At 41.7% G+C, this 27,631-nt stretch overlaps 3 protein-coding genes across 9 annotated transcripts; 2 read left to right on the forward strand and 1 right to left on the reverse strand.

The window, feature by feature from the left end:
* Positions 1–47: 47 nt before the first annotated feature.
* psme3ip1 (proteasome activator subunit 3 interacting protein 1) lies at positions 48–25,171 on the reverse strand. Of its 7 annotated transcripts, XM_079268558.1 has the most exons (13): positions 23,788–23,894; positions 22,522–22,653; positions 22,319–22,417; positions 21,245–21,366; positions 19,190–19,335; positions 18,359–18,444; positions 8,095–8,226; positions 7,892–7,990; positions 6,818–6,939; positions 4,763–4,908; positions 3,932–4,017; positions 1,982–2,185; positions 48–1,500 (listed from the first exon to the last, which is right to left on the reverse strand). In XM_079268558.1, the coding sequence occupies exons 2-13, from the start codon at positions 22,646–22,648 to the stop codon at positions 1,496–1,498; spliced, it is 1,374 nt and encodes a 457-aa protein (XP_079124684.1). In that variant the 5' UTR covers positions 22,649–22,653; positions 23,788–23,894; the 3' UTR covers positions 48–1,495. The 7 variants fall into 7 exon arrangements, with proteins under 7 accessions (XP_079124684.1, XP_079124680.1, XP_079124679.1 ...); XM_079268554.1 differs by lacking the exon at positions 23,788–23,894 and adding an exon at positions 25,050–25,171 and having other exon boundaries at positions 48–2,185; XM_079268553.1 differs by having other exon boundaries at positions 48–2,185.
* LOC306777474 (histone H2A-like) lies at positions 10,781–11,366 on the forward strand. The gene has a single exon (XM_079268612.1). The coding sequence runs from the start codon at positions 10,910–10,912 to the stop codon at positions 11,294–11,296; it is 387 nt and encodes a 128-aa protein (XP_079124738.1). The 5' UTR covers positions 10,781–10,909; the 3' UTR covers positions 11,297–11,366.
* A 39-nt stretch (positions 25,172–25,210) lies between the features above and the next one.
* Positions 25,211–25,790, forward strand: LOC306777483 (histone H2A-like). Its single transcript, XM_079268624.1, has one exon. It carries the CDS (start codon positions 25,335–25,337, stop codon positions 25,719–25,721), a length of 387 nt encoding a protein of 128 aa, XP_079124750.1. The 5' UTR covers positions 25,211–25,334; the 3' UTR covers positions 25,722–25,790.
* Positions 25,791–27,631: the final 1,841 nt, after the last annotated feature.

The following is a 27,631-nucleotide window of genomic DNA, read 5'->3' on the forward strand; positions in this document are numbered from 1 at the left end:
CGTGCTGTATAAATAAACGTAGAAAGAGATGCAGAACGACCACAAAGAGAAGCAAAACGTTGAACTGTTTATTGATATCATTTCATATTTGAATAGTTAAAGTTGTTTATTTGACATCCATTTATTACTCTGAATATATAATGTCACTATTAAGAATGTAGTTTACTTTTATCTTGAAACCTTTTGGGACAGTATGTCGATTAGAGCTCAGGCTTCACAAAACAGCTTGAACGTACTATAATAATTTGCCAGACTGCTAAACATGTGGTTGCTGGGGACAGGATTTCATCTAAAACGCTTGTTTGAACACAAATCCTGAACTCATATTTTCTTTGTGTACAGTTGGTAATATTATTTGTTGTCATGGAAACTCTTTTCACAGATACAGCAGTGATACCAGCAACCCACGGCTTTCTTCAGGTCAGTGAACTGTCCTCAAACTGAAATGCGTGTTACTGGCCATGAACACAAGATAACATTCTCTCACAGTCTCATCATCACTGTTTACCAAAGGCTCTCTCTCAGACTTCAGTATATTTTGATATCCTCTTACCTTGACTGCCACCCCAGTGTTCTATCTCAATCAGCTTCAGATGCAAATCTCTCCTGCTAGTCTCAATGAGGACTGAATAAACATCCCAGAATCAAATTACACAAATTTGTTTTCATCTAGTCCAATTTTCCGCTTTCATCTTGTGACCCGTGTACTGTAGGTCTGGCTCCGAACCACATCTTTAAAACACCAACGATCTGGCGGAGCCATCCAGGTGTTCCTCAATAACAGCAAAAGCACCAAGCAGTCATTTTAAATTTTCATCTTTCTTATCTGGCAAAACGATATTTTTTGTAAGATTTCACTTTTGTTCTTGTGAAATACTGCATCCTTTTACCTCTTCAGGCCTCCATCCATTCAATGAAACAACTTGAAAGGCAAGAGACACTCCTTGGTGCTCATTATTCAGAACTCATGCCCACACGCCATACCTGTGATGAGTGGTGAGATATAGACATGAGCACGAGCCAAAACTGTTGCGAACCACTGACCTAAGGAAGTGGTCCCTTGAGAGTACTAGACAAAAAAAAAGCTGAATTAATGCAGCATTCGATTTCCAATCCATAATTGGTCATATTAAAAAAAAGTTTCACACAATGCTACTTTAAAACACTACCGATGAGAAAACACAGTACATCACACAAACGAAAACATTTTCTTTCCAAACCATTCGGACTTTGCGTTTCACCCAAGCAGAGAGTGAAGCATGTCCTGCCTCGGCTCTCTTCTTTGCCCGCCGACAGCTAAAAAGCTGTTCGGTCGTTTGACACAGTCGAAAGCAGTCTCTTCCTTGCTCCACAGCTGTCAATCACTGTTCCCTCGGCCAACAGCACAGCTTGCAGTCGCTGCGGCTTGGGTTGGGAGTGGGGTTGGGTGAATGGGGGGGGGGGGGGGGGGGGCAGGATGTCGTCGGGGTAGTCAGTGCGGGATTGGTTGCTCGGTTTAAACTGTGTGAGACGTGATTGAGGGAAGGAAGGGTGGAGGTGTCATGTTTGAGTGCCACAATAGCAAAAACAAGAATTAGATACAAAGATTAAGTTCAGAGTAGAGTTTAAATTGGTCCCAATGTTACCATTTATTAAGATTAGATTTCTCGGCTGAAGAGCAAGAATACTACTCATAAATACTGATACGTTTTGCTCAGTGTGCATGTTGCTAGTGTATGACTCGAACATGATAGAACGTGTGTGGCCTGCAGGGACCTTCATATCAGTGTGTGTATGACCCTTGAATCTGTCTCTGTGTGTGCATATCCTGTGTGAGGAGACCTTTTCTGACTATTTGCTAGCCATTCTGAAGCTATACAGACTTACTTCACGTGTGTGTGTGTGTGTGTGTGTGTGTGCCTGTGCGTGTGGATGCTGGTGTATGTCTATCTGTAGGCCCTGCTGTGCCGGGGGTACGGCAACATGATTGCGTCCACGCTACCTTCGCTGTCCGAGCTGCTGTCAGAGTCGCTGCTGCCGGAATAAGCCCAGAGTCCTGGTAAAACGCAGACACACACGGCTGCCGACGGCAGGTGTAACACGCCTTGACCGGCGCTCGGGGGAGCCGAGGGGGTCGTCGCCGTCGAGCCGGGGTTGGTTTGTTGATCTTTAGCTCCGCCTGCTGCTCCTGCTCCATCCTCCTGTTCTGAACAGCACAACATACTGTCAGGTTCAGAGCCTGCACATGCAGACTCCCCCGTCAGTCTTTTTAAAAAGGTCAGAGATTTACCGTTTTAGATTCATCGCCCTCGACTTTACCATTTTCAGTCACTAACCGTTCTCATCAGACTCATTTCCAGCAGAAGCAGGCTGCAGCTTTCAGTCAGACGGCTTTGATTACCCCACCACCTTAAACTACCGAGTGCCTGCACCAAACTGCCGTCAGAGACACTTAGTAGCTAGCTGGTGAACTAGCATTTAGCATTTGAAAAGTCAGACCACAGTCGTCCTTCACAATTCTAAAAGACATGTCTGCTCTATATGTAGTTAAAACGCACTCTCCATGTATGCAATCTATGCATTTTTTTTCTGGTTTGATACATAGACTGTATACAAGTGGACGTAGTCATTGTGACATCACAGCGAAGCCCTTAAGCATACCCTGCTTTACGGTATATTTTACTCTAAATGAACATCATGCTGTATTGACGAAGACTCGAAACTAGAGATTGAGACCATAAACTCATGTTCACAATGTTTACTGAGGTAATAAATCAAGTGAGAATTAGGGATGGCGACTGTGGCTAAGTGGAGCGCAGGGCCATCCTTCAATCAGAGAATAGAATAGAAATGTACTTCATTCATCCCCAAGGGGAAATTTGTCAAAGAAACACCGAAAAGAGGATCGGCGGTTCGATCCCCGGCTCGACCAGTCGCATGTCGATGTGTCCTTAAACCCAAAATTGCTCCGGGCCTATGTTGTGATAGAATCTGAATTATAAGTCGCTTTGGATAAAAGTGCCTGCTTAATGGATGGGTATGGTTCGGATTTTACAGATCCTAGTACTCTTATCGGTTCTTTTTTATTATTTTGTGAGAAAAAGAAAAAGACAAATATTTTAGAAAATAATCAACATTGCTTTATTATTCTTGTATGTAAACAAATATTCATTCTTGAGCAGCAACACAAAAAGTTCCCACATCATTAAAATACATTGGCAGCTAGACAATAAGCTAAGCGATTAGCATTAATATATTAGCCTATTCGTATTATCAAACTCTGTTTGGCATCACTGACGTTACCGGCAGAGGACGAGCCTGGACGGCTGCTCACCAAACGGTAGAAAACTGAGCATTTCTGCAGAGTTACATTCTGCTTGTTCGCCAAACGTTTTAATAAACTGCTGCTCTCTTGTGAGGGATTGCATTTATGACAACGAGAATTATCAGCATCTTTTGGTTTTCTCTGCCCTGATGTGTCTCACGGAGTTGGTGTGTGTGTGTGTGTCTGTAACAGTAAAGCACAACTCAGCCACTCGTGCAAAGACAGGCACAGAGACAGGGAGAGCAGGTTTGAGACGCTGCTTTTTTCCATGGAGATCTCACGCTGTCACTTCTAAAGTACCGATAGCAAAACCGTTAACTTCGGACCTCATCGATACTCCAGGTTTTTACTAATTCAGAAGCGCTTCTCGTTTAGAACTGGGTTTGGAGGGACATCCCTAGAGAGAAGTAGGGTCATTTTCTCAGACTCCCACACAATCTGACTTCTTTTTGCAACCAGAGGAGTCGCCGCCTGATGCAGGTTTAAGACATTTCCGCATTGGCTTCTGGTCCGACACTGTAGTTCTATCATTGACCAATTCCTGAAATTGTCAAAGAGGTGCAAAACTCCATTTCTATCCACTTCAGACAGACAATCCTACCTTTGAAGCCTCAGGCTGCAACCCACCTGTGTGTCTGTCTCCATTTCCTGTCGTTGCCGTCGTTGAGATTTCCACCTTCTGTTTCTTACTGCTGTCTGAGGACTGGGAGGAACTGGGTAACAGAACAAAGACGTATTCAAGATTTAAGTCTGCTCAAATCAAGATTTTCATGCAAACAATGGGCCTAACGACGGAGTTCAACGTGAATAGGGTCTAACTCTAAGGTTCAGTCTTCAAACATTTACAGTATTGTGAGAAGAATATTAAACTCAAGCATCACGTACGAAGCGATTCCTCAAGCTTTCTGCAGGTGGACCTGGGATGTGTCTGAAAGCTTCAGGAACACTTAAGTGAACTTTGAGTTCACAATTTATCACCCAATTCACTTTCATCAGCAATGGTACCAGAAGGAACGTAACCGTTGTACGAGGATACATTGTGATCAGAGAACATAGTGGAGATTTTAGCAGCTAAAAATAAGTATATTTCTATCAGGAGCTGGTGAACATTAAAACAGAACTAAAGGAATATTGGACTTAGCCCTTTAAACCCCATGCAGTTTCCGGGCGTTCCACGTCACATTTTACTCACTGAGTCCTGCACCTCTATAGAAACCGCACAATCATGGCTAGAAGTAGAGACACTTTGTGGGGTTCAGAGGGTTAAATCCGTCACATCAAACAACTTACAATGAATGATAATGTTACTCCGTGTCTTCTGGATGTGTAAATAGGCAACTGACAAACTTCATATCAACGTTATACGGTCAGTGCTGTATTTACAGCTTGTTCTGTTGACCCCATTCCAAAACAAAATCAGCTCGTGCAGCTCTAAAGGACGTATTTCTGTGTGCCTACCTGCGTCTCTTGACAGCTCCAGCCAACAAATGGGCCTGAGACAGATGGCTGGTCTTTTGCTCCACCCCCGAAGGTTTAGGTGCCACCTTCTTTTCAGGCTCTCTGCGGGTTTCGGTGGCCGCTTGCTTCACTAGAGCGCTGTGACAGTACGAAGTTAAGTGAATACACCATAATGGATCCTTGTGGCGGGAACAAAGAGGGAGAGCTCAGGGGCAAGTACAAACTGACTTCCCCATTCAGCAGCAGTCCACTCAACAAGTTGGTTCTCTCCTCCCTTCAGGGGGAGCCGTTACATCTCTCCATCAGCGTGCTGGAAAAAGTGACACAGTTCTGAGAGGCTAAAAAAAAAAGCACTCATGCACAGAAGCAGAGAGAGAGAGAGAGAGAGAGAGAGGTGACACAGATATGAAGCCTATAGTACACCGGGAGATGGACAGAGCTCAGGAGACATGAAATTGGGTCGAGATGCAGAGCCGGATGAAAACGGAGTGAGAAACACACACAGACACACGGAGTAAGACAAAGGGGTCAGATGAATGGGGAACATCAGGCATTCGATTTGCATGAGGTACATTCAAGCAGTGATGAGTGTTCACTGCATTAACTAAGGTCTGCGCCTATGCGTGTGCATGTATTTTGTGTTCACAGCAACTGCTTTAAATGGTCACCGTAGTTACCAGCCTATGATACAGTTTCCACGACAACCCATTCTCTTCTTCATCTGCAGACAAACCTGTCTGTCACAAACCTGTCTGTCCGCCAAGACAACGTGAGAGTTTACGGAGAGCAACAACCAACAAGCAAAACGTTCTGGACCTGTATTCAAATGTGCAAGAATGTCACAGTGTAGAATCGCCACTTTGACGTAAGGCACAGCACCAGTATTAGGTGGTCTGTCCTAAGTACAACAGTCTGCTGCTTCGTTCTCGGGCTAAAATTAGAGGTTATGTAATGCAGCGAAATGATCCAGATGAGATTAGGCAAACAAAATAGGCTGATTCCTGAACCTCGAAGATGTGTTCAGCGCTGGTGCCCACTCGTAGCTGCTTTCTCCAGTTGGAGAAACTGTCAGCCAATCAGAGCTCAGGAGGCACCGTTAAGAATGCCATCAACCTACAGAGCTAGCTAGTAGAGCTAGGCCGATATATTTGTCGGTATTATCTGCTTGCAGATATTTAAATATATCAGCTTACAATTAACAAGAAATAGAAGTACGGAAATGCCAAACTAAATATGAAATCATTAACAATTACATAGTTTGTCCATCTGAGAGCACTGACAAATGTATTTAACAGATAAATGTCCCATGTTTATGAGCTACCTCAATTTGGTCTTCATTGTATTATTATAATATTAATACATTATTCATAATAAAGCTCAGGAACCTGAACATGGTAGCATCAATGTATTGATGCTTTGTTCAAAAAGCACATGACACTAACTCTGTAATGATGTTACTTATCCAGGCACTTCATGCTAGTCTGCTCACAACAAGCAGCAGCACAAAGTCCATGACTCTTATTTTGAAATATGGTTAGAACCTCTCATTTGTTCTTTATACAAAAACAGCCAGGTTAAGTGACACACTATATCAGCATAATGATATAATGTATGATGTACTAGATGTAATTGAGATTCGTCAGTTAGTAGTCATTTAGAAGAGAAAGCGTTGAAGGGTTTGCTGAGAGCATTTCACGACTTACTAGCCTTAACTTTTGTAAATGAGCTCAGAAAAAAAGGTCCTATATATTTGTCATTTCTAAGGTGAGAGTTTAGTTTTCAGTTTTAATTTGTACTCGTTTTAAAATAATGCAGATGGTGCTTAAGACTGAGTGAAGTATATTGATACTGGTCTCCTCCGATTCTTATTTCATAAACCAAATAAACCAGACTCACAACCTGCTGCGACTTCAACTACACCTCGGTGCTTACTTTAAACCTGAGAAGTCTGTCATCGTTCACTAAAATGGGGAATAACAGATTAAAATAATCACAAAAGCGATACTGGCTAATTAAAATGTTATTCTTAAAAACCAAAGCATGTTAAAAGGATATTCTGTATTCCAACAGTTCCTGTTTCTCCTCATCTCTGCGTTGCTTCTCCACCAGGCACTGTTGCCGGGAGACCTCGTCCAGGAAGCTGCTCTCCTCCTCGTCCAATCCCCTCACCATGTTCCCTGTCACCATGGAAACAAACATGCTCTCAACACATGGCAGTACAGTGAATGCATTTTTCAGAAAACTAACCATAAGAGTCGTTTATTTTAAATCCACATCACAATTACCTTCGCGAGAAGAAATCGAAAGGGCCTTCATGTGTGTGTGTACTTATAACAAATTTACTGTAGATTTCACTTTTAAAACATACTAAAAATGTCTTATAAAAATGGTTGCTTGCGTGCAGCGTAATGTCTCAGGGAGACATCAATTATTGTTTCAATGTATGTTTTAAATCTCCTTTACTTTTGCCTTTATGCTTTTAATGGTTTCATGTGAAGCACTTTGAATTACCTTGTTGTTGAAATGTGCTATACAACTTGCCTTGCCTTATTGTACCATGTGAAAAAATTGCACCATGAGTGCTTAAATTGAAAGAGTGACAGTTATTTCCCCAATTAATATTTTCAACAAAATAGAGTGCCATATAGAGGGATCTGTATTATTTATGATGCATATAGTCTTACTGGCACTTTAAAGTTCCTCACTGTAAAATGAAAGTACCAGTAATGCTATCAACAAATAAATTAGAAGTTAAAGTCCTTCATTCATAATCATATTTAAGTTAAAGTGCTGAAGTATGAGTAGTACATGGTGACATCATCATGGTAATTTAGCCAGAATGCTCCCTCTAGACTTTTTACTGCTGTGTTTGCGGCAGTAAACCATGATGAGTAAACGGACCGTGATGTAAGAAATTGATGCAGTGCCTCTTTAATGATGAGAAAATAGTATAAAGTAATGCATGTTGTGAACCATCTTTTATAACACATCCTTCAATGCAAAGTAAAGTCTTCATAGGACATAGCCCGTGGCTATACACAGTACGAGCCTTACTTCAGAACTAGATGACAAAAGAAGGTAAAAGTGGTAATAACAGATATAACAAAGAAAGAGAGAGACAAAACTCACTGAATTTAAATTGCTCGTCATATTCCTCTTGTTTCTTGTCTTTCTGCTCCTGCAACCGCTCAAAGAGGGACCGTGGGTCATACTTCTCCTCTGGTGCCTCTGAGGAGTACAACAAACAAAAATGTGGATGCATGCACGGCTGTATCTATTTAGCAGTTATGGTGCGTTTTGAAAACGTGTGCAAGTGAATGTGCTCTTCTTACCCTCTGGGTCGTCGGGTTTCCTGACTTTCTCCCATTCCTCCTGTCTCTTCTTCCTCTTCTCATCAAGCTCAGATTCCGACACAAACTTCCTGCTGAGGTCGACGCCCGTTGCCGCTCCCTCTTCCATGACAGCTGACCAAACAAAAAAAAAAACACACCTTACTTTTAGTGTGCGACTCCAAAAACCTGTTGCAATGCCATCAATACTCAGTTTTGAGCAAACCCCACATCTAGACTAGACACGTATGAATCAATTTAAACCAGCCAAGACTACATTTAGTGATGCATCTGTTGACTAAATGCAGCTAATACAGTTTAAACATGCATGTGTAATGCCCCCGATGGAGAGGGCAATACCATACTGCTACTATATGTGTGTGTTTATATTCACAAATGCCATAATAATGTGTCGTTATGCCACATATTGTCGTACATTCTTAATATTCTTTCGTGTTGGATTTCTGTAAGTGTAACTAAATAGGTTGAACCAAGGTCCCATTTTATCACAAATATGTCACCGTGTTTTGAGTGCATGTTGCTATTTTCTGTTTTATGACTTGCATTTTATGCAATGCGATCACCAGAAAGACTGCACTACACTACAACTAGATAACCACAGGCTTTGAGGGACTTTTTTAAATTGATGTTTGTTTAAATTCCGTTATTTCAATAGTGGACTAAACTGGAGTCAACAAGTAACGTTAAGGTTTTGGCTCTCCCTTGTGGTCATCTTTAATCATCACATGTAATTGAGACGATAGCCATTTAAAGAACTTGTCGTCAACGACGACTGCAGAAGAAAACCACAAGGATAGCACAGCCGATTTGCAGCGAGGTGACGGTCGAGTTAAATACGAGGACCGCTGAATGGCCCAAAGCGTTTCGTTTGAATCGGCGGCCCTGTTGATTCACTCACCGCTACCCAATGCTAAGATAACAAGGCTAGCCACTAAAGTCCATCCTTGTAAGGATACACTCAGCTAACGATACCTTATTTGTAATCAATGCAGCAACCGATCTGCAATACAACAGTCATGCTCATTGGCTTAGTTCCGCTGCGGACAAGCAGGAGCCTTGTGAGCTGCAACCCCCGGCTAGCTTTAGCTTCATTACCGTTTAAGCGAGCGGTTGTCTTCGCTGTCAGGAGCCCAATATCGTGTCATGTTGGAAAACCAATACTTCCTGCTGCAAAACCGAGCATACTTGAGTTTCAGACACTGACTATTTCATACCAAGCGAGGTCATTTCTGCATCACATAAACTTACCAAGCTCGGCTAGTTGATATAGTGTTACTGCTCCAAATCAATGACGTTTTGTGTCACCGTCAAAACAGCCCGTCACGGTTTTTCGACCTGCGACTTTAGTTCCGACCTGCTTTTCTGCATCTGAAGTCAAACGCAACGGCCTAGAAACAAGGCAACAGTGCAATCGAGTGATGCCACTAGGAAATAGCTATACATGCAGAAACAAGATTCAAAATAACTGAAATAAAAATAATTTAACATTGTAATGTTAAAGTTACTTAAAAAATACAGCAAAAAAAAAGTTTGTAAAAAAAATGTAATTGACGAGGAAAAAAGAGGCATTGTCTTTACCATGTAAAGTTAAATGGTAAATGTTTTGCATGGCATCATTATCAATGAAGGATGTATTAATATGTATGTGTGAATCTGCAGGTCCATAATAAGTGAGGGAGAGTTGCAGGTTGCAATTTACAGACTGTGTGTCATTGAAACTATTGTGTCTTTTGGTGAATTGGACGACATATTATGAATTGAGTTATGACCAGCAAATTGTGAATTAATGCCTACTCCTTAAATCACTGGACATTAACAAATAATTATATATATATATATATATATATATATATATATATATATATATATATATATTTCACTCCATATGTCTAATAAATTAAGCTATTTAGCAATAACGGAGAACTTGAGATAAAGGCTAGTCTCCCCTGCACATACTGACATTAAATGACATCAACATGAGCACTTCATCACACAGCACTTTATCTGCTAGAACTTTGTCTATTTAGACTTTAGCAATCTATCTATGTCGTGAACTGTTTCATGAACATGAAAAAAAAAGTTTCAACGTTTCAAAAAAGAAGAGAGAGATTAACAAACGACTTGGTGATAAACCATTTTATAACCTTAAAAATACTTAATTTTATTGTCCACTCAAACTGTTGCTAACAAAAAATACACTACGCCAGGCTCACGTGAACGTTAACATTTCAGAAATAAGGAACTCCGTCATTGTATTGTTCACTGAATTGAATGAACTCAAGACATGTCAGGGATGTTTCCTCATTGCCCATTGCGTTTTGACAGTCTGGGCATGCTTTTTGCCGTTAAAGATGAATAACTACAGAAATGCACACGCACAGGATTGTTATGGCATGTGTGAAGTATCTGCCGAAACCAGTGTTCAAAAATGTATGTTTTATACATTATAATATATTATTTAACAGTGTTGAAGAATGCGCTCTTCAGAGAGTGAGGTGGCTCTTAAACTGACCGATTGGAACCGGCTGTGAAATGGTGACGCAGCTTCAGACCTCCGGCTCCTGATTGGTGAGAGGCTCCTCCTGGAGCCCAGCCCCGCCCAGAGCAGCGACCCACCGCCGAGTCTCCGCTGCTCATTGGCGGAAAATGCTTTAAAATTGTCCGGGAAAAATGTAGAGTGGTCCGCCCTCTGTTCTTCTGCTGGAAGCCTTTTTTTCTGGTTGGTCTGATTGTCAGGACATATAAAAGAGGGTTTCGGTTGTTGGGTCAACATTAATTTCTCTAAAAGCATCTAACGATGAGTGCCAGAGGGAAAACCGGAGGAAAAGTCAGAGCTAAGGCCAAGACTCGCTCCTCTCGTGCTGGGCTCCAGTTCCCAGTCGGTCGTGTTCACAGGCTGCTGCGTAAAGGAAACTATGCGCAACGTGTCGGTGCCGGCGCCCCCGTCTACCTGGCGGCTGTGCTGGAGTACTTGACCGCTGAGATCTTGGAGCTAGCTGGAAACGCTGCTCGCGACAACAAGAAGACTCGTATCATCCCCCGTCACCTGCAGCTGGCTGTCCGCAACGACGAGGAGCTCAACAAGCTGCTGGGCGGAGTGACCATCGCTGAGGGCGGTGTGCTGCCCAACATCCAGGCTGTTCTGCTGCCCAAGAAGACAGAGAAGGCCGCAAAGTCCAAGTAAACCTGGAGCCAGTGGCGACTAGTCAATAGAGGGCGCCACCCCCTCTTGAGCCACAAATAATAAAAAAAATTATAAATTATACAAATTGTCAATATTTGTGTTTTTGAAGTATGGAATCACCCAGTAATATGTTTAAAATATGATATCTGTGCAAGATGAAGGCTTTAATTTCCTGCATGTCTCAGCAGCTCTGGGGGCTGGAAAATGCACCCACAGGAGGCGGGTCCATGAAGCAGTTGAGCCAATTGCTGATTAAAGATATAAATGTGTGACATACAATTTAGCCAATCGGCGTCCTCTATAGATTCCGCTTGGGGCCAGAATCTGTGGAGCCCCAAATTGCGCGTTCTGGTCAGCAGTAGTCTCTACAGGCCATCGCGAGCACTGCTCCTCCAAGACCCGTTTGAGAGGAGAACTTTTGCGGAGAAACTGCAGGTGAAAGATGATATCAGATCAACCTGACTCCACAATCACACAGCAGACTAGCAGGAAAGGGAAGCAGTACATGGAAGCTTAGTAGCTGTAGGCTACACCAGAAAGGTTTGTAGCTGGATGCAGTCATGCTAATAACTTAAAACAACGGGGACAGATCCAGCATGGACAGTTACGGGAGTGAGGGATATATAGTTATAAATAAATCATTACATGTGTTTATATTACAGTGAATATTATATGATATATATTATATTGTACAGAATAGTATTACATGATATATATATATATATATATTATATTATACTGAATATTATTATATGCTATACATATTATATTAAACTGAATTGCTTGTGAGGGTGACATTAATAAGATGTACTGACGTGTTTGTCAAAGTGTTATTTTTACTGCTTTTTTTCATTTTTGAATCAAAGTAAAATATTTAACTGCAAAGTATAATGCGTGTTTGATAACTTAATTTTTTTTGCATTAAATCATTCTGGGATGTTTGCTGAAATTGATTGGATGTGGCACAGCGCTAGAATATGTTCCACCATCCGCCACTGCCTCTCTCTGACTGCTGGAACCAGAACCTCAAAGGCTCTTTTCAGAGCCAAACACTCACCCTACAGAGCTGTGTTTCTCATGTCCCTTCAATGCACACTCAAAAAAATGACTACAACTCGTGTTAAAGAAATCGAAGTTAAAATCACTGTCACTTAATCTCGATGAATACATTTGGTGCCTCAAAGGTATAAAATGCAGCATTTCGAAAATATGTGCACCACCTTTATTTGTCAGCCTTTGGGTCTCACCTGGACACATTGCAGGTTGGTCCGTTTTCTTCACTGTGATCTGATGTGATCGCTGTTTGACGTCAAGTCAAATAAACCGACAAATCCTTTGACATGCGTTCCAACCCACCTTGATGAAACATATACAATTTAGGTTAATTCAAGTCTGTAAGGGCTTTAGGGCTGTCTGTCAGAGACTCGAGTTCTTGAGGGCGTCCTCGCAGATTGAGCCCTTTATGAAATCTTTCTGCAAGTCTTTGCATTAAAATTGATAGAAATACACACCTGTTGAATAGATTCAAGATGCACTGGCTTGAAGAGGTACGGTTTATATAATTTATTCTGTTTCACATTCTACATAAAGGATGAGAAATAATACAATAGATTATGTAGTACATTTATGTAGTACATTTGTAGTGACAGGAATATGTCCTGTCAGTGTGCTCAAGCTATACTCATTTACTAGAAGTAAATGACAGTAATCCACAGACACTGACAATGTCAGTGTCTGTGGCCCAATACAGAAGACTTGTGATAGTTGATCCATACAAATAAACCTGATTTGACAGCTGAAACAACCAAGAAGAAAGGTAAATGCTGTGTGGTTAGTGCTGTGACTTCCCAATTATTACAGCAGAAGTGTTTGCCTCTGACTCAGAACAGCCCATCTTGAAATAAACTGCAGCTGGAGCAGAAAAAAAGAAGAAGAAAAAAAGAAGAGCTCAGAGGACAAGTGCTGAATGGGATATAAAATGTTGAGCAGCAGAGGGCGCTCTTTGACCAGATAACATATGGGTCTGTAAGATGCCACATCACCAGAACAGAACTTAAGTTCAGGTCTGGAAAGTGTAGGAAACAGTATCTGTAACCTCCTTTCGTTTATAAAAATGTGGCTCGTTGGTCTAGGGGTATGATTCTCGCTTAGGGTGCGAGAGGTCCCGGGTTCAAATCCCGGACGAGCCCTAATTTTGAACAATTGGGCTTCAATGTGATAGAACACATGAAACAAGTTAGATGAAGCTCGCAGTTAATGCAAATGAAAAACCACTAAATTGTGTTCCAGTGACGGTATCCATTTGAACTCACCTACTAACAGTGCAAACTGTTGCCAAACACATTTGATGCTCGAGATAGAGCCATCAAGCAACCAAAGTTTTATTCATGTTAATGTTGATCAACCTTTATTGATACTCATTGAATTGTACACATCAAGGCACACAGAAAAATAATCTGCTTCTGTATTCAACCCATACGGGTATTAAGACAGTGACAGTGTACTTGGTCACAACTACTTGAACCACTGACCCTCAGATTGTCATGTCGTGTCCCTAAAGACTGAGCTACCACACCTTATTGTGCCTCCACCACACTCTGATTGAAATATAATTATACAAATACAATATTATACAGGAATTCAATTTGTACAAAGATACGATATGTGCAAAATGAAATATTAAATATAGTGCAGAAAAAATACTTCACTGAAAGAACAAATATGTCGCAACAGCTAACACGTATTACAATAATAGTTTTTTTTAAATTTCTATGATAATGTTAAGGATATGGGTGTTTATTGTCATTGTAAAAACATGCAACGAAATTGTTGCATGTAAAATGAAAAATGTATAAAAACATTAAGACAAGACATTTCTGATTTAAAACAAGACATTAAATAAATATATACAAGATAAAACACAGGCATCAATGGCTTTAAAGTGAAAAAGGTGCTTTGTTAAAGTGTCGTGTTATTGCCTATTTCAGTTTCACCGCTGTGTCCGGTGTGAGCTGGGTGGGGGGCGATGGAGGAAACCGCTCTGGGGAAAAAGCTGTTCCTCAGCCTGTTAGTCCGGGTTTTGCTAGTCCTGTATCTTCTTCCTGATGGCAGTGGAACAGAGAGTGACCCGGGTGAGTGGTGTCTGTGCAGATGTTTCTGGCCTTCTTCTGGAGGCGGCCAGCATACACAGTGTCCAGGTCAGGGAGGGTAACTCCCACAATCCTCTTATTTGACATCCATTTATTACTCTGAATATATAATGTCACTATTAAGAATGTAGTTTACTTTTATCTTGAAACCTTTTGGGACAGTATGTCGATTAGAGCTCAGGCTTCACAAAACAGCTTGAACGTACTATAATAATTTGCCAGACTGCTAAACATGTGGTTGCTGGGGACAGGATTTCATCTAAAACGCTTGTTTGAACACAAATCCTGAACTCATATTTTCTTTGTGTACAGTTGGTAATATTATTTGTTGTCATGGAAACTCTTTTCACAGATACAGCAGTGATACCAGCAACCCACGGCTTTCTTCAGGTCAGTGAACTGTCCTCAAACTGAAATGCGTGTTACTGGCCATGAACACAAGATAACATTCTCTCACAGTCTCATCATCACTGTTTACCAAAGGCTCTCTCTCAGACTTCAGTATATTTTGATATCCTCTTACCTTGACTGCCACCCCAGTGTTCTATCTCAATCAGCTTCAGATGCAAATCTCTCCTGCTAGTCTCAATGAGGACTGAATAAACATCCCAGAATCAAATTACACAAATTTGTTTTCATCTAGTCCAATTTTCCGCTTTCATCTTGTGACCCGTGTACTGTAGGTCTGGCTCCGAACCACATCTTTAAAACACCAACGATCTGGCGGAGCCATCCAGGTGTTCCTCAATAACAGCAAAAGCACCAAGCAGTCATTTTAAATTTTCATCTTTCTTATCTGGCAAAACGATATTTTTTGTAAGATTTCACTTTTGTTCTTGTGAAATACTGCATCCTTTTACCTCTTCAGGCCTCCATCCATTCAATGAAACAACTTGAAAGGCAAGAGACACTCCTTGGTGCTCATTATTCAGAACTCATGCCCACACGCCATACCTGTGATGAGTGGTGAGATATAGACATGAGCACGAGCCAAAACTGTTGCGAACCACTGACCTAAGGAAGTGGTCCCTTGAGAGTACTAGACAAAAAAAAAGCTGAATTAATGCAGCATTCGATTTCCAATCCATAATTGGTCATATTAAAAAAAAGTTTCACACAATGCTACTTTAAAACACTACCGATGAGAAAACACAGTACATCACACAAACGAAAACATTTTCTTTCCAAACCATTCGGACTTTGCGTTTCACCCAAGCAGAGAGCGAAGCATGTCCTGCCTCGGCTCTCTTCTTTGCCCGCCGACAGCTAAAAAGCTGTTCGGTCGTTTGACACAGTCGAAAGCAGTCTCTTCCTTGCTCCACAGCTGTCAATCACTGTTCCCTCGGCCAACAGCACAGCTTGCAGTCGCTGCGGCTTGGGTTGGGAGTGGGGTTGGGTGAATGGGGGGGGGGGGGGGGGGGGCAGGATGTCGTCGGGGTAGTCAGTGCGGGATTGGTTGCTCGGTTTAAACTGTGTGAGACGTGATTGAGGGAAGGAAGGGTGGAGGTGTCATGTTTGAGTGCCACAATAGCAAAAACAAGAATTAGATACAAAGATTAAGTTCAGAGTAGAGTTTAAATTGGTCCCAATGTTACCATTTATTAAGATTAGATTTCTCGGCTGAAGAGCAAGAATACTACTCATAAATACTGATACGTTTTGCTCAGTGTGCATGTTGCTAGTGTATGACTCGAACATGATAGAACGTGTGTGGCCTGCAGGGACCTTCATATCAGTGTGTGTATGACCCTTGAATCTGTCTCTGTGTGTGCATATCCTGTGTGAGGAGACCTTTTCTGACTATTTGCTAGCCATTCTGAAGCTATACAGACTTACTTCACGTGTGTGTGTGTGTGTGTGTGTGTGTGTGTGTGTGTGTGCGTGTGCGTGTGGATGCTGGTGTATGTCTATCTGTAGGCCCTGCTGTGCCGGGGGTACGGCAACATGATTGCGTCCACGCTACCTTCGCTGTCCGAGCTGCTGTCAGAGTCGCTGCTGCCGGAATAAGCCCAGAGTCCTGGTAAAACGCCGACACACACGGCTGCCGACGGCAGGTGTAACACGCCTTGACCGGCGCTCGGGGGAGCCGAGGGGGTCGTCGCCGTCGAGCCGGGGTTGGTTTGTTGATCTTTAGCTCCGCCTGCTGCTCCTGCTCCATCCTCCTGTTCTGAACAGCACAACATACTGTCAGGTTCAGAGCCTGCACATGCAGACTCCCCCGTCAGTCTTTTTAAAAAGGTCAGAGATTTACCGTTTTAGATTCATCGCCCTCGACTTTACCATTTTCAGTCACTAACCGTTCTCATCAGACTCATTTCCAGCAGAAGCAGGCTGCAGCTTTCAGTCAGACGGCTTTGATTACCCCACCACCTTAAACTACCGAGTGCCTGCACCAAACTGCCGTCAGAGACACTTAGTAGCTAGCTGGTGAACTAGCATTTAGCATTTGAAAAGTCAGACTACAGTCGTCCTTCACAATTCTAAAAGACATGTCTGCTCTATATGTAGTTAAAACGCACTCTCCATGTATGCAATCTATGCATTTTTTTTCTGGTTTGATACATAGACTGTATACAAGTGGACGTAGTCATTGTGACATCACAGCGAAGCCCTTAAGCATACCCTGCTTTACGGTATATTTTACTCTAAATGAACATCATGCTGTATTGACGAAGACTCGAAACTAGAGATTGAGACCATAAACTCATGTTCACAATGTTTACTGAGGTAATAAATCAAGTGAGAATTAGGGATGGCGACTGTGGCTAAGTGGAGCGCAGGGCCATCCTTCAATCAGAGAATAGAATAGAAATGTACTTCATTCATCCCCAAGGGGAAATTTGTCAAAGAAACACCGAAAAGAGGATCGGCGGTTCGATCCCCGGCTCGACCAGTCGCATGTCGATGTGTCCTTAAACCCAAAATTGCTCCGGGCCTATGTTGTGATAGAATCTGAATTATAAGTCGCTTTGGATAAAAGTGCCTGCTTAATGGATGGGTATGGTTCGGATTTTACAGATCCTAGTACTCTTATCGGTTCTTTTTTATTATTTTGTGAGAAAAAGAAAAAGACAAATATTTTAGAAAATAATCAACATTGCTTTATTATTCTTGTATGTAAACAAATATTCATTCTTGAGCAGCAACACAAAAAGTTCCCACATCATTAAAATACATTGGCAGCTAGACAATAAGCTAAGCGATTAGCATTAATATATTAGCCTATTCGTATTATCAAACTCTGTTTGGCATCACTGACGTTACCGGCAGAGGACGAGCCTGGACGGCTGCTCACCAAACGGTAGAAAACTGAGCATTTCTGCAGAGTTACATTCTGCTTGTTCGCCAAACGTTTTAATAAACTGCTGCTCTCTTGTGAGGGATTGCATTTATGACAACGAGAATTATCAGCATCTTTTGGTTTTCTCTGCCCTGATGTGTCTCACGGAGTTGGTGTGTGTGTGTGTGTCTGTAACAGTAAAGCACAACTCAGCCACTCGTGCAAAGACAGGCACAGAGACAGGGAGAGCAGGTTTGAGACGCTGCTTTTTTCCATGGAGATCTCACGCTGTCACTTCTAAAGTACCGATAGCAAAACCGTTAACTTCGGACCTCATCGATACTCCAGGTTTTTACTAATTCAGAAGCGCTTCTCGTTTAGAACTGGGTTTGGAGGGACATCCCTAGAGAGAAGTAGGGTCATTTTCTCAGACTCCCACACAATCTGACTTCTTTTTGCAACCAGAGGAGTCGCCGCCTGATGCAGGTTTAAGACATTTCCGCATTGGCTTCTGGTCCGACACTGTAGTTCTATCATTGACCAATTCCTGAAATTGTCAAAGAGGTGCAAAACTCCATTTCTATCCACTTCAGACAGACAATCCTACCTTTGAAGCCTCAGGCTGCAACCCACCTGTGTGTCTGTCTCCATTTCCTGTCGTTGCCGTCGTTGAGATTTCCACCTTCTGTTTCTTACTGCTGTCTGAGGACTGGGAGGAACTGGGTAACAGAACAAAGACGTATTCAAGATTTAAGTCTGCTCAAATCAAGATTTTCATGCAAACAATGGGCCTAACGACGGAGTTCAACGTGAATAGGGTCTAACTCTAAGGTTCAGTCTTCAAACATTTACAGTATTGTGAGAAGAATATTAAACTCAAGCATCACGTACGAAGCGATTCCTCAAGCTTTCTGCAGGTGGACCTGGGATGTGTCTGAAAGCTTCAGGAACACTTAAGTGAACTTTGAGTTCACAATTTATCACCCAATTCACTTTCATCAGCAATGGTACCAGAAGGAACGTAACCGTTGTACGAGGATACATTGTGATCAGAGAACATAGTGGAGATTTTAGCAGCTAAAAATAAGTATATTTCTATCAGGAGCTGGTGAACATTAAAACAGAACTAAAGGAATATTGGACTTAGCCCTTTAAACCCCATGCAGTTTCCGGGCGTTCCACGTCACATTTTACTCACTGAGTCCTGCACCTCTATAGAAACCGCACAATCATGGCTAGAAGTAGAGACACTTTGTGGGGTTCAGAGGGTTAAATCCGTCACATCAAACAACTTACAATGAATGATAATGTTACTCCGTGTCTTCTGGATGTGTAAATAGGCAACTGACAAACTTCATATCAACGTTATACGGTCAGTGCTGTATTTACAGCTTGTTCTGTTGACCCCATTCCAAAACAAAATCAGCTCGTGCAGCTCTAAAGGACGTATTTCTGTGTGCCTACCTGCGTCTCTTGACAGCTCCAGCCAACAAATGGGCCTGAGACAGATGGCTGGTCTTTTGCTCCACCCCCGAAGGTTTAGGTGCCACCTTCTTTTCAGGCTCTCTGCGGGTTTCGGTGGCCGCTTGCTTCACTAGAGCGCTGTGACAGTACGAAGTTAAGTGAATACACCATAATGGATCCTTGTGGCGGGAACAAAGAGGGAGAGCTCAGGGGCAAGTACAAACTGACTTCCCCATTCAGCAGCAGTCCACTCAACAAGTTGGTTCTCTCCTCCCTTCAGGGGGAGCCGTTACATCTCTCCATCAGCGTGCTGGAAAAAGTGACACAGTTCTGAGAGGCTAAAAAAAAAAGCACTCATGCACAGAAGCAGAGAGAGAGAGAGAGAGAGAGAGAGGTGACACAGATATGAAGCCTATAGTACACCGGGAGATGGACAGAGCTCAGGAGACATGAAATTGGGTCGAGATGCAGAGCCGGATGAAAACGGAGTGAGAAACACACACAGACACACGGAGTAAGACAAAGGGGTCAGATGAATGGGGAACATCAGGCATTCGATTTGCATGAGGTACATTCAAGCAGTGATGAGTGTTCACTGCATTAACTAAGGTCTGCGCCTATGCGTGTGCATGTATTTTGTGTTCACAGCAACTGCTTTAAATGGTCACCGTAGTTACCAGCCTATGATACAGTTTCCACGACAACCCATTCTCTTCTTCATCTGCAGACAAACCTGTCTGTCACAAACCTGTCTGTCCGCCAAGACAACGTGAGAGTTTACGGAGAGCAACAACCAACAAGCAAAACGTTCTGGACCTGTATTCAAATGTGCAAGAATGTCACAGTGTAGAATCGCCACTTTGACGTAAGGCACAGCACCAGTATTAGGTGGTCTGTCCTAAGTACAACAGTCTGCTGCTTCGTTCTCGGGCTAAAATTAGAGGTTATGTAATGCAGCGAAATGATCCAGATGAGATTAGGCAAACAAAATAGGCTGATTCCTGAACCTCGAAGATGTGTTCAGCGCTGGTGCCCACTCGTAGCTGCTTTCTCCAGTTGGAGAAACTGTCAGCCAATCAGAGCTCAGGAGGCACCGTTAAGAATGCCATCAACCTACAGAGCTAGCTAGTAGAGCTAGGCCGATATATTTGTCGGTATTATCTGCTTGCAGATATTTAAATATATCAGCTTACAATTAACAAGAAATAGAAGTACGGAAATGCCAAACTAAATATGAAATCATTAACAATTACATAGTTTGTCCATCTGAGAGCACTGACAAATGTATTTAACAGATAAATGTCCCATGTTTATGAGCTACCTCAATTTGGTCTTCATTGTATTATTATAATATTAATACATTATTCATAATAAAGCTCAGGAACCTGAACATGGTAGCATCAATGTATTGATGCTTTGTTCAAAAAGCACATGACACTAACTCTGTAATGATGTTACTTATCCAGGCACTTCATGCTAGTCTGCTCACAACAAGCAGCAGCACAAAGTCCATGACTCTTATTTTGAAATATGGTTAGAACCTCTCATTTGTTCTTTATACAAAAACAGCCAGGTTAAGTGACACACTATATCAGCATAATGATATAATGTATGATGTACTAGATGTAATTGAGATTCGTCAGTTAGTAGTCATTTAGAAGAGAAAGCGTTGAAGGGTTTGCTGAGAGCATTTCACGACTTACTAGCCTTAACTTTTGTAAATGAGCTCAGAAAAAAAGGTCCTATATATTTGTCATTTCTAAGGTGAGAGTTTAGTTTTCAGTTTTAATTTGTACTCGTTTTAAAATAATGCAGATGGTGCTTAAGACTGAGTGAAGTATATTGATACTGGTCTCCTCCGATTCTTATTTCATAAACCAAATAAACCAGACTCACAACCTGCTGCGACTTCAACTACACCTCGGTGCTTACTTTAAACCTGAGAAGTCTGTCATCGTTCACTAAAATGGGGAATAACAGATTAAAATAATCACAAAAGCGATACTGGCTAATTAAAATGTTATTCTTAAAAACCAAAGCATGTTAAAAGGATATTCTGTATTCCAACAGTTCCTGTTTCTCCTCATCTCTGCGTTGCTTCTCCACCAGGCACTGTTGCCGGGAGACCTCGTCCAGGAAGCTGCTCTCCTCCTCGTCCAATCCCCTCACCATGTTCCCTGTCACCATGGAAACAAACATGCTCTCAACACATGGCAGTACAGTGAATGCATTTTTCAGAAAACTAACCATAAGAGTCGTTTATTTTAAATCCACATCACAATTACCTTCGCGAGAAGAAATCGAAAGGGCCTTCATGTGTGTGTGTACTTATAACAAATTTACTGTAGATTTCACTTTTAAAACATACTAAAAATGTCTTATAAAAATGGTTGCTTGCGTGCAGCGTAATGTCTCAGGGAGACATCAATTATTGTTTCAATGTATGTTTTAAATCTCCTTTACTTTTGCCTTTATGCTTTTAATGGTTTCATGTGAAGCACTTTGAATTACCTTGTTGTTGAAATGTGCTATACAACTTGCCTTGCCTTATTGTACCATGTGAAAAAATTGCACCATGAGTGCTTAAATTGAAAGAGTGACAGTTATTTCCCCAATTAATATTTTCAACAAAATAGAGTGCCATATAGAGGGATCTGTATTATTTATGATGCATATAGTCTTACTGGCACTTTAAAGTTCCTCACTGTAAAATGAAAGTACCAGTAATGCTATCAACAAATAAATTAGAAGTTAAAGTCCTTCATTCATAATCATATTTAAGTTAAAGTGCTGAAGTATGAGTAGTACATGGTGACATCATCATGGTAATTTAGCCAGAATGCTCCCTCTAGACTTTTTACTGCTGTGTTTGCGGCAGTAAACCATGATGAGTAAACGGACCGTGATGTAAGAAATTGATGCAGTGCCTCTTTAATGATGAGAAAATAGTATAAAGTAATGCATGTTGTGAACCATCTTTTATAACACATCCTTCAATGCAAAGTAAAGTCTTCATAGGACATAGCCCGTGGCTATACACAGTACGAGCCTTACTTCAGAACTAGATGACAAAAGAAGGTAAAAGTGGTAATAACAGATATAACAAAGAAAGAGAGAGACAAAACTCACTGAATTTAAATTGCTCGTCATATTCCTCTTGTTTCTTGTCTTTCTGCTCCTGCAACCGCTCAAAGAGGGACCGTGGGTCATACTTCTCCTCTGGTGCCTCTGAGGAGTACAACAAACAAAAATGTGGATGCATGCACGGCTGTATCTATTTAGCAGTTATGGTGCGTTTTGAAAACGTGTGCAAGTGAATGTGCTCTTCTTACCCTCTGGGTCGTCGGGTTTCCTGACTTTCTCCCATTCCTCCTGTCTCTTCTTCCTCTTCTCATCAAGCTCAGATTCCGACACAAACTTCCTGCTGAGGTCGACGCCCGTTGCCGCTCCCTCTTCCATGACAGCTGACCAAACAAAAAAAAAAACACACCTTACTTTTAGTGTGCGACTCCAAAAACCTGTTGCAATGCCATCAATACTCAGTTTTGAGCAAACCCCACATCTAGACTAGACACGTATGAATCAATTTAAACCAGCCAAGACTACATTTAGTGATGCATCTGTTGACTAAATGCAGCTAATACAGTTTAAACATGCATGTGTAATGCCCCCGATGGAGAGGGCAATACCATACTGCTACTATATGTGTGTGTTTATATTCACAAATGCCATAATAATGTGTCGTTATGCCACATATTGTCGTACATTCTTAATATTCTTTCGTGTTGGATTTCTGTAAGTGTAACTAAATAGGTTGAACCAAGGTCCCATTTTATCACAAATATGTCACCGTGTTTTGAGTGCATGTTGCTATTTTCTGTTTTATGACTTGCATTTTATGCAATGCGATCACCAGAAAGACTGCACTACACTACAACTAGATAACCACAGGCTTTGAGGGACTTTTTTAAATTGATGTTTGTTTAAATTCCGTTATTTCAATAGTGGACTAAACTGGAGTCAACAAGTAACGTTAAGGTTTTGGCTCTCCCTTGTGGTCATCTTTAATCATCACATGTAATTGAGACGATAGCCATTTAAAGAACTTGTCGTCAACGACGACTGCAGAAGAAAACCACAAGGATAGCACAGCCGATTTGCAGCGAGGTGACGGTCGAGTTAAATACGAGGACCGCTGAATGGCCCAAAGCGTTTCGTTTGAATCGGCGGCCCTGTTGATTCACTCACCGCTACCCAATGCTAAGATAACAAGGCTAGCCACTAAAGTCCATCCTTGTAAGGATACACTCAGCTAACGATACCTTATTTGTAATCAATGCAGCAACCGATCTGCAATACAACAGTCATGCTCATTGGCTTAGTTCCGCTGCGGACAAGCAGGAGCCTTGTGAGCTGCAACCCCCGGCTAGCTTTAGCTTCATTACCGTTTAAGCGAGCGGTTGTCTTCGCTGTCAGGAGCCCAATATCGTGTCATGTTGGAAAACCAATACTTCCTGCTGCAAAACCGAGCATACTTGAGTTTCAGACACTGACTATTTCATACCAAGCGAGGTCATTTCTGCATCACATAAACTTACCAAGCTCGGCTAGTTGATATAGTGTTACTGCTCCAAATCAATGACGTTTTGTGTCACCGTCAAAACAGCCCGTCACGGTTTTTCGACCTGCGACTTTAGTTCCGACCTGCTTTTCTGCATCTGAAGTCAAACGCAACGGCCTAGAAACAAGGCAACAGTGCAATCGAGTGATGCCACTAGGAAATAGCTATACATGCAGAAACAAGATTCAAAATAACTGAAATAAAAATAATTTAACATTGTAATGTTAAAGTTACTTAAAAAATACAGCAAAAAAAAAGTTTGTAAAAAAAATGTAATTGACGAGGAAAAAAGAGGCATTGTCTTTACCATGTAAAGTTAAATGGTAAATGTTTTGCATGGCATCATTATCAATGAAGGATGTATTAATATGTATGTGTGAATCTGCAGGTCCATAATAAGTGAGGGAGAGTTGCAGGTTGCAATTTACAGACTGTGTGTCATTGAAACTATTGTGTCTTTTGGTGAATTGGACGACATATTATGAATTGAGTTATGACCAGCAAATTGTGAATTAATGCCTACTCCTTAAATCACTGGACATTAACAAATAATTATATATATATATATATATATATATATATATATATATATATATATATATATCACTCCATATGTCTAATAAATTAAGCTATTTAGCAATAACGGAGAACTTGAGATAAAGGCTAGTCTCCCCTGCACATACTGACATTAAATGACATCAACATGAGCACTTCATCACACAGCACTTTATCTGCTAGAACTTTGTCTATTTAGACTTTAGCAATCTATCTATGTCGTGAACTGTTTCATGAACATGAAAAAAAAAGTTTCAACGTTTCAAAAAAGAAGAGAGAGATTAACAAACGACTTGGTGATAAACCATTTTATAACCTTAAAAATACTTAATTTTATTGTCCACTCAAACTGTTGCTAACAAAAAATACACTACGCCAGGCTCACGTGAACGTTAACATTTCAGAAATAAGGAACTCCGTCATTGTATTGTTCACTGAATTGAATGAACTCAAGACATGTCAGGGATGTTTCCTCATTGCCCATTGCGTTTTGACAGTCTGGGCATGCTTTTTGCCGTTAAAGATGAATAACTACAGAAATGCACACGCACAGGATTGTTATGGCATGTGTGAAGTATCTGCCGAAACCAGTGTTCAAAAATGTATGTTTTATACATTATAATATATTATTTAACAGTGTTGAAGAATGCGCTCTTCAGAGAGTGAGGTGGCTCTTAAACTGACCGATTGGAACCGGCTGTGAAATGGTGACGCAGCTTCAGACCTCCGGCTCCTGATTGGTGAGAGGCTCCTCCTGGAGCCCAGCCCCGCCCAGAGCAGCGACCCACCGCCGAGTCTCCGCTGCTCATTGGCGGAAAATGCTTTAAAATTGTCCGGGAAAAATGTAGAGTGGTCCGCCCTCTGTTCTTCTGCTGGAAGCCTTTTTTTCTGGTTGGTCTGATTGTCAGGACATATAAAAGAGGGTTTCGGTTGTTGGGTCAACATTAATTTCTCTAAAAGCATCTAACGATGAGTGCCAGAGGGAAAACCGGAGGAAAAGTCAGAGCTAAGGCCAAGACTCGCTCCTCTCGTGCTGGGCTCCAGTTCCCAGTCGGTCGTGTTCACAGGCTGCTGCGTAAAGGAAACTATGCGCAACGTGTCGGTGCCGGCGCCCCCGTCTACCTGGCGGCTGTGCTGGAGTACTTGACCGCTGAGATCTTGGAGCTAGCTGGAAACGCTGCTCGCGACAACAAGAAGACTCTTATCATCCCCCGTCACCTGCAGCTGGCTGTCCGCAACGACGAGGAGCTCAACAAGCTGCTGGGCGGAGTGACCATCGCTGAGGGCGGTGTGCTGCCCAACATCCAGGCTGTTCTGCTGCCCAAGAAGACAGAGAAGGCCGCAAAGTCCAAGTAAACCTGGAGCCAGTGGCGACTAGTCAATAGAGGGCGCCACCCCCTCTTGAGCCACAAATAATAAAAAAAATTATAAATTATACAAATTGTCAATATTTGTGTTTTTGAAGTATGGAATCACCCAGTAATATGTTTAAAATATGATATCTGTGCAAGATGAAGGCTTTAATTTCCTGCATGTCTCAGCAGCTCTGGGGGCTGGAAAATGCACCCACAGGAGGCGGGTCCATGAAGCAGTTGAGCCAATTGCTGATTAAAGATATAAATGTGTGACATACAATTTAGCCAATCGGCGTCCTCTATAGATTCCGCTTGGGGCCAGAATCTGTGGAGCCCCAAATTGCGCGTTCTGGTCAGCAGTAGTCTCTACAGGCCATCGCGAGCACTGCTCCTCCAAGACCCGTTTGAGAGGAGAACTTTTGCGGAGAAACTGCAGGTGAAAGATGATATCAGATCAACCTGACTCCACAATCACACAGCAGACTAGCAGGAAAGGGAAGCAGTACATGGAAGCTTAGTAGCTGTAGGCTACACCAGAAAGGTTTGTAGCTGGATGCAGTCATGCTAATAACTTAAAACAACGGGGACAGATCCAGCATGGACAGTTACGGGAGTGAGGGATATATAGTTATAAATAAATCATTACATGTGTTTATATTACAGTGAATATTATATGATATATATTATATTGTACAGAATAGTATTACATGATATATATATATATATATATATATATATTATATTATACTGAATATTATTATATGCTATACATATTATATTAAACTGAATTGCTTGTGAGGGTGACATTAATAAGATGTACTGACGTGTTTGTCAAAGTGTTATTTTTACTGCTTTTTTTCATTTTTGAATCAAAGTAAAATATTTAACTGCAAAGTATAATGCGTGTTTGATAACTTAATTTTTTTTGCATTAAATCATTCTGGGATGTTTGCTGAAATTGATTGGATGTGGCACAGCGCTAGAATATGTTCCACCATCCGCCACTGCCTCTCTCTGACTGCTGGAACCAGAACCTCAAAGGCTCTTTTCAGAGCCAAACACTCACCCTACAGAGCTGTGTTTCTCATGTCCCTTCAATGCACACTCAAAAAAATGACTACAACTCGTGTTAAAGAAATCGAAGTTAAAATCACTGTCACTTAATCTCGATGAATACATTTGGTGCCTCAAAGGTATAAAATGCAGCATTTCGAAAATATGTGCACCATCTTTATTTGTCAGCCTTTGGGTCTCACCTGGACACATTGCAGGTTGGTCCGTTTTCTTCACTGTGATCTGATGTGATCGCTGTTTGACGTCAAGTCAAATAAACCGACAAATCCTCAGTAGGAGCTGGCTCAAATCGTGGCAGCGGCAGCTAGTACAGGCACTTCCGGTTGCAAGCTCAGCTGCCACGACTTTCCGTGGCAGCTGAGCCTGCAACAGGAAGTTGTCCGTGGCAGCTGGGCCTGCAACAGGAAGTGATTGCCACTGTATGTGACAGCTGCCACTAGCATCTTGTGGCAGCTGCCAGTGTTTCGGAGCGGATTCCGCCGTAGTTTAGCCTTTATTTGTTGTTATTTGACATTATGTGACAATACATTAAGGTCATTGAAGGCATGACTGTTGGTAGTTGTAATTAGTTTATTAAAAAAAGTCCGAATTATCATGGTATGGCCACTCGTTTTTGTCAACAAGCTAATTGCGGGCTAACTTCACTTGAAACCTGTTACCCATGGCAACGATAAACACTTTCACGCTGCAGACTAAAGGAATGCAAATTATAAATATGGATGGATATGCAATGTACTGTTTAGAGTGATAGCAATCCATATAACATGTTGACTTGGATATATATACGCAGTATATAGATATATATACAGTATGCAACAAGTTGTTGCGACAGTTAAC

Source organism: Melanostigma gelatinosum, assembly GCF_949748355.1.
Source record: "Melanostigma gelatinosum genome assembly, chromosome: 1".
NCBI classification, from domain to species: Eukaryota; Metazoa; Chordata; class Actinopteri; order Perciformes; family Zoarcidae; genus Melanostigma; species Melanostigma gelatinosum.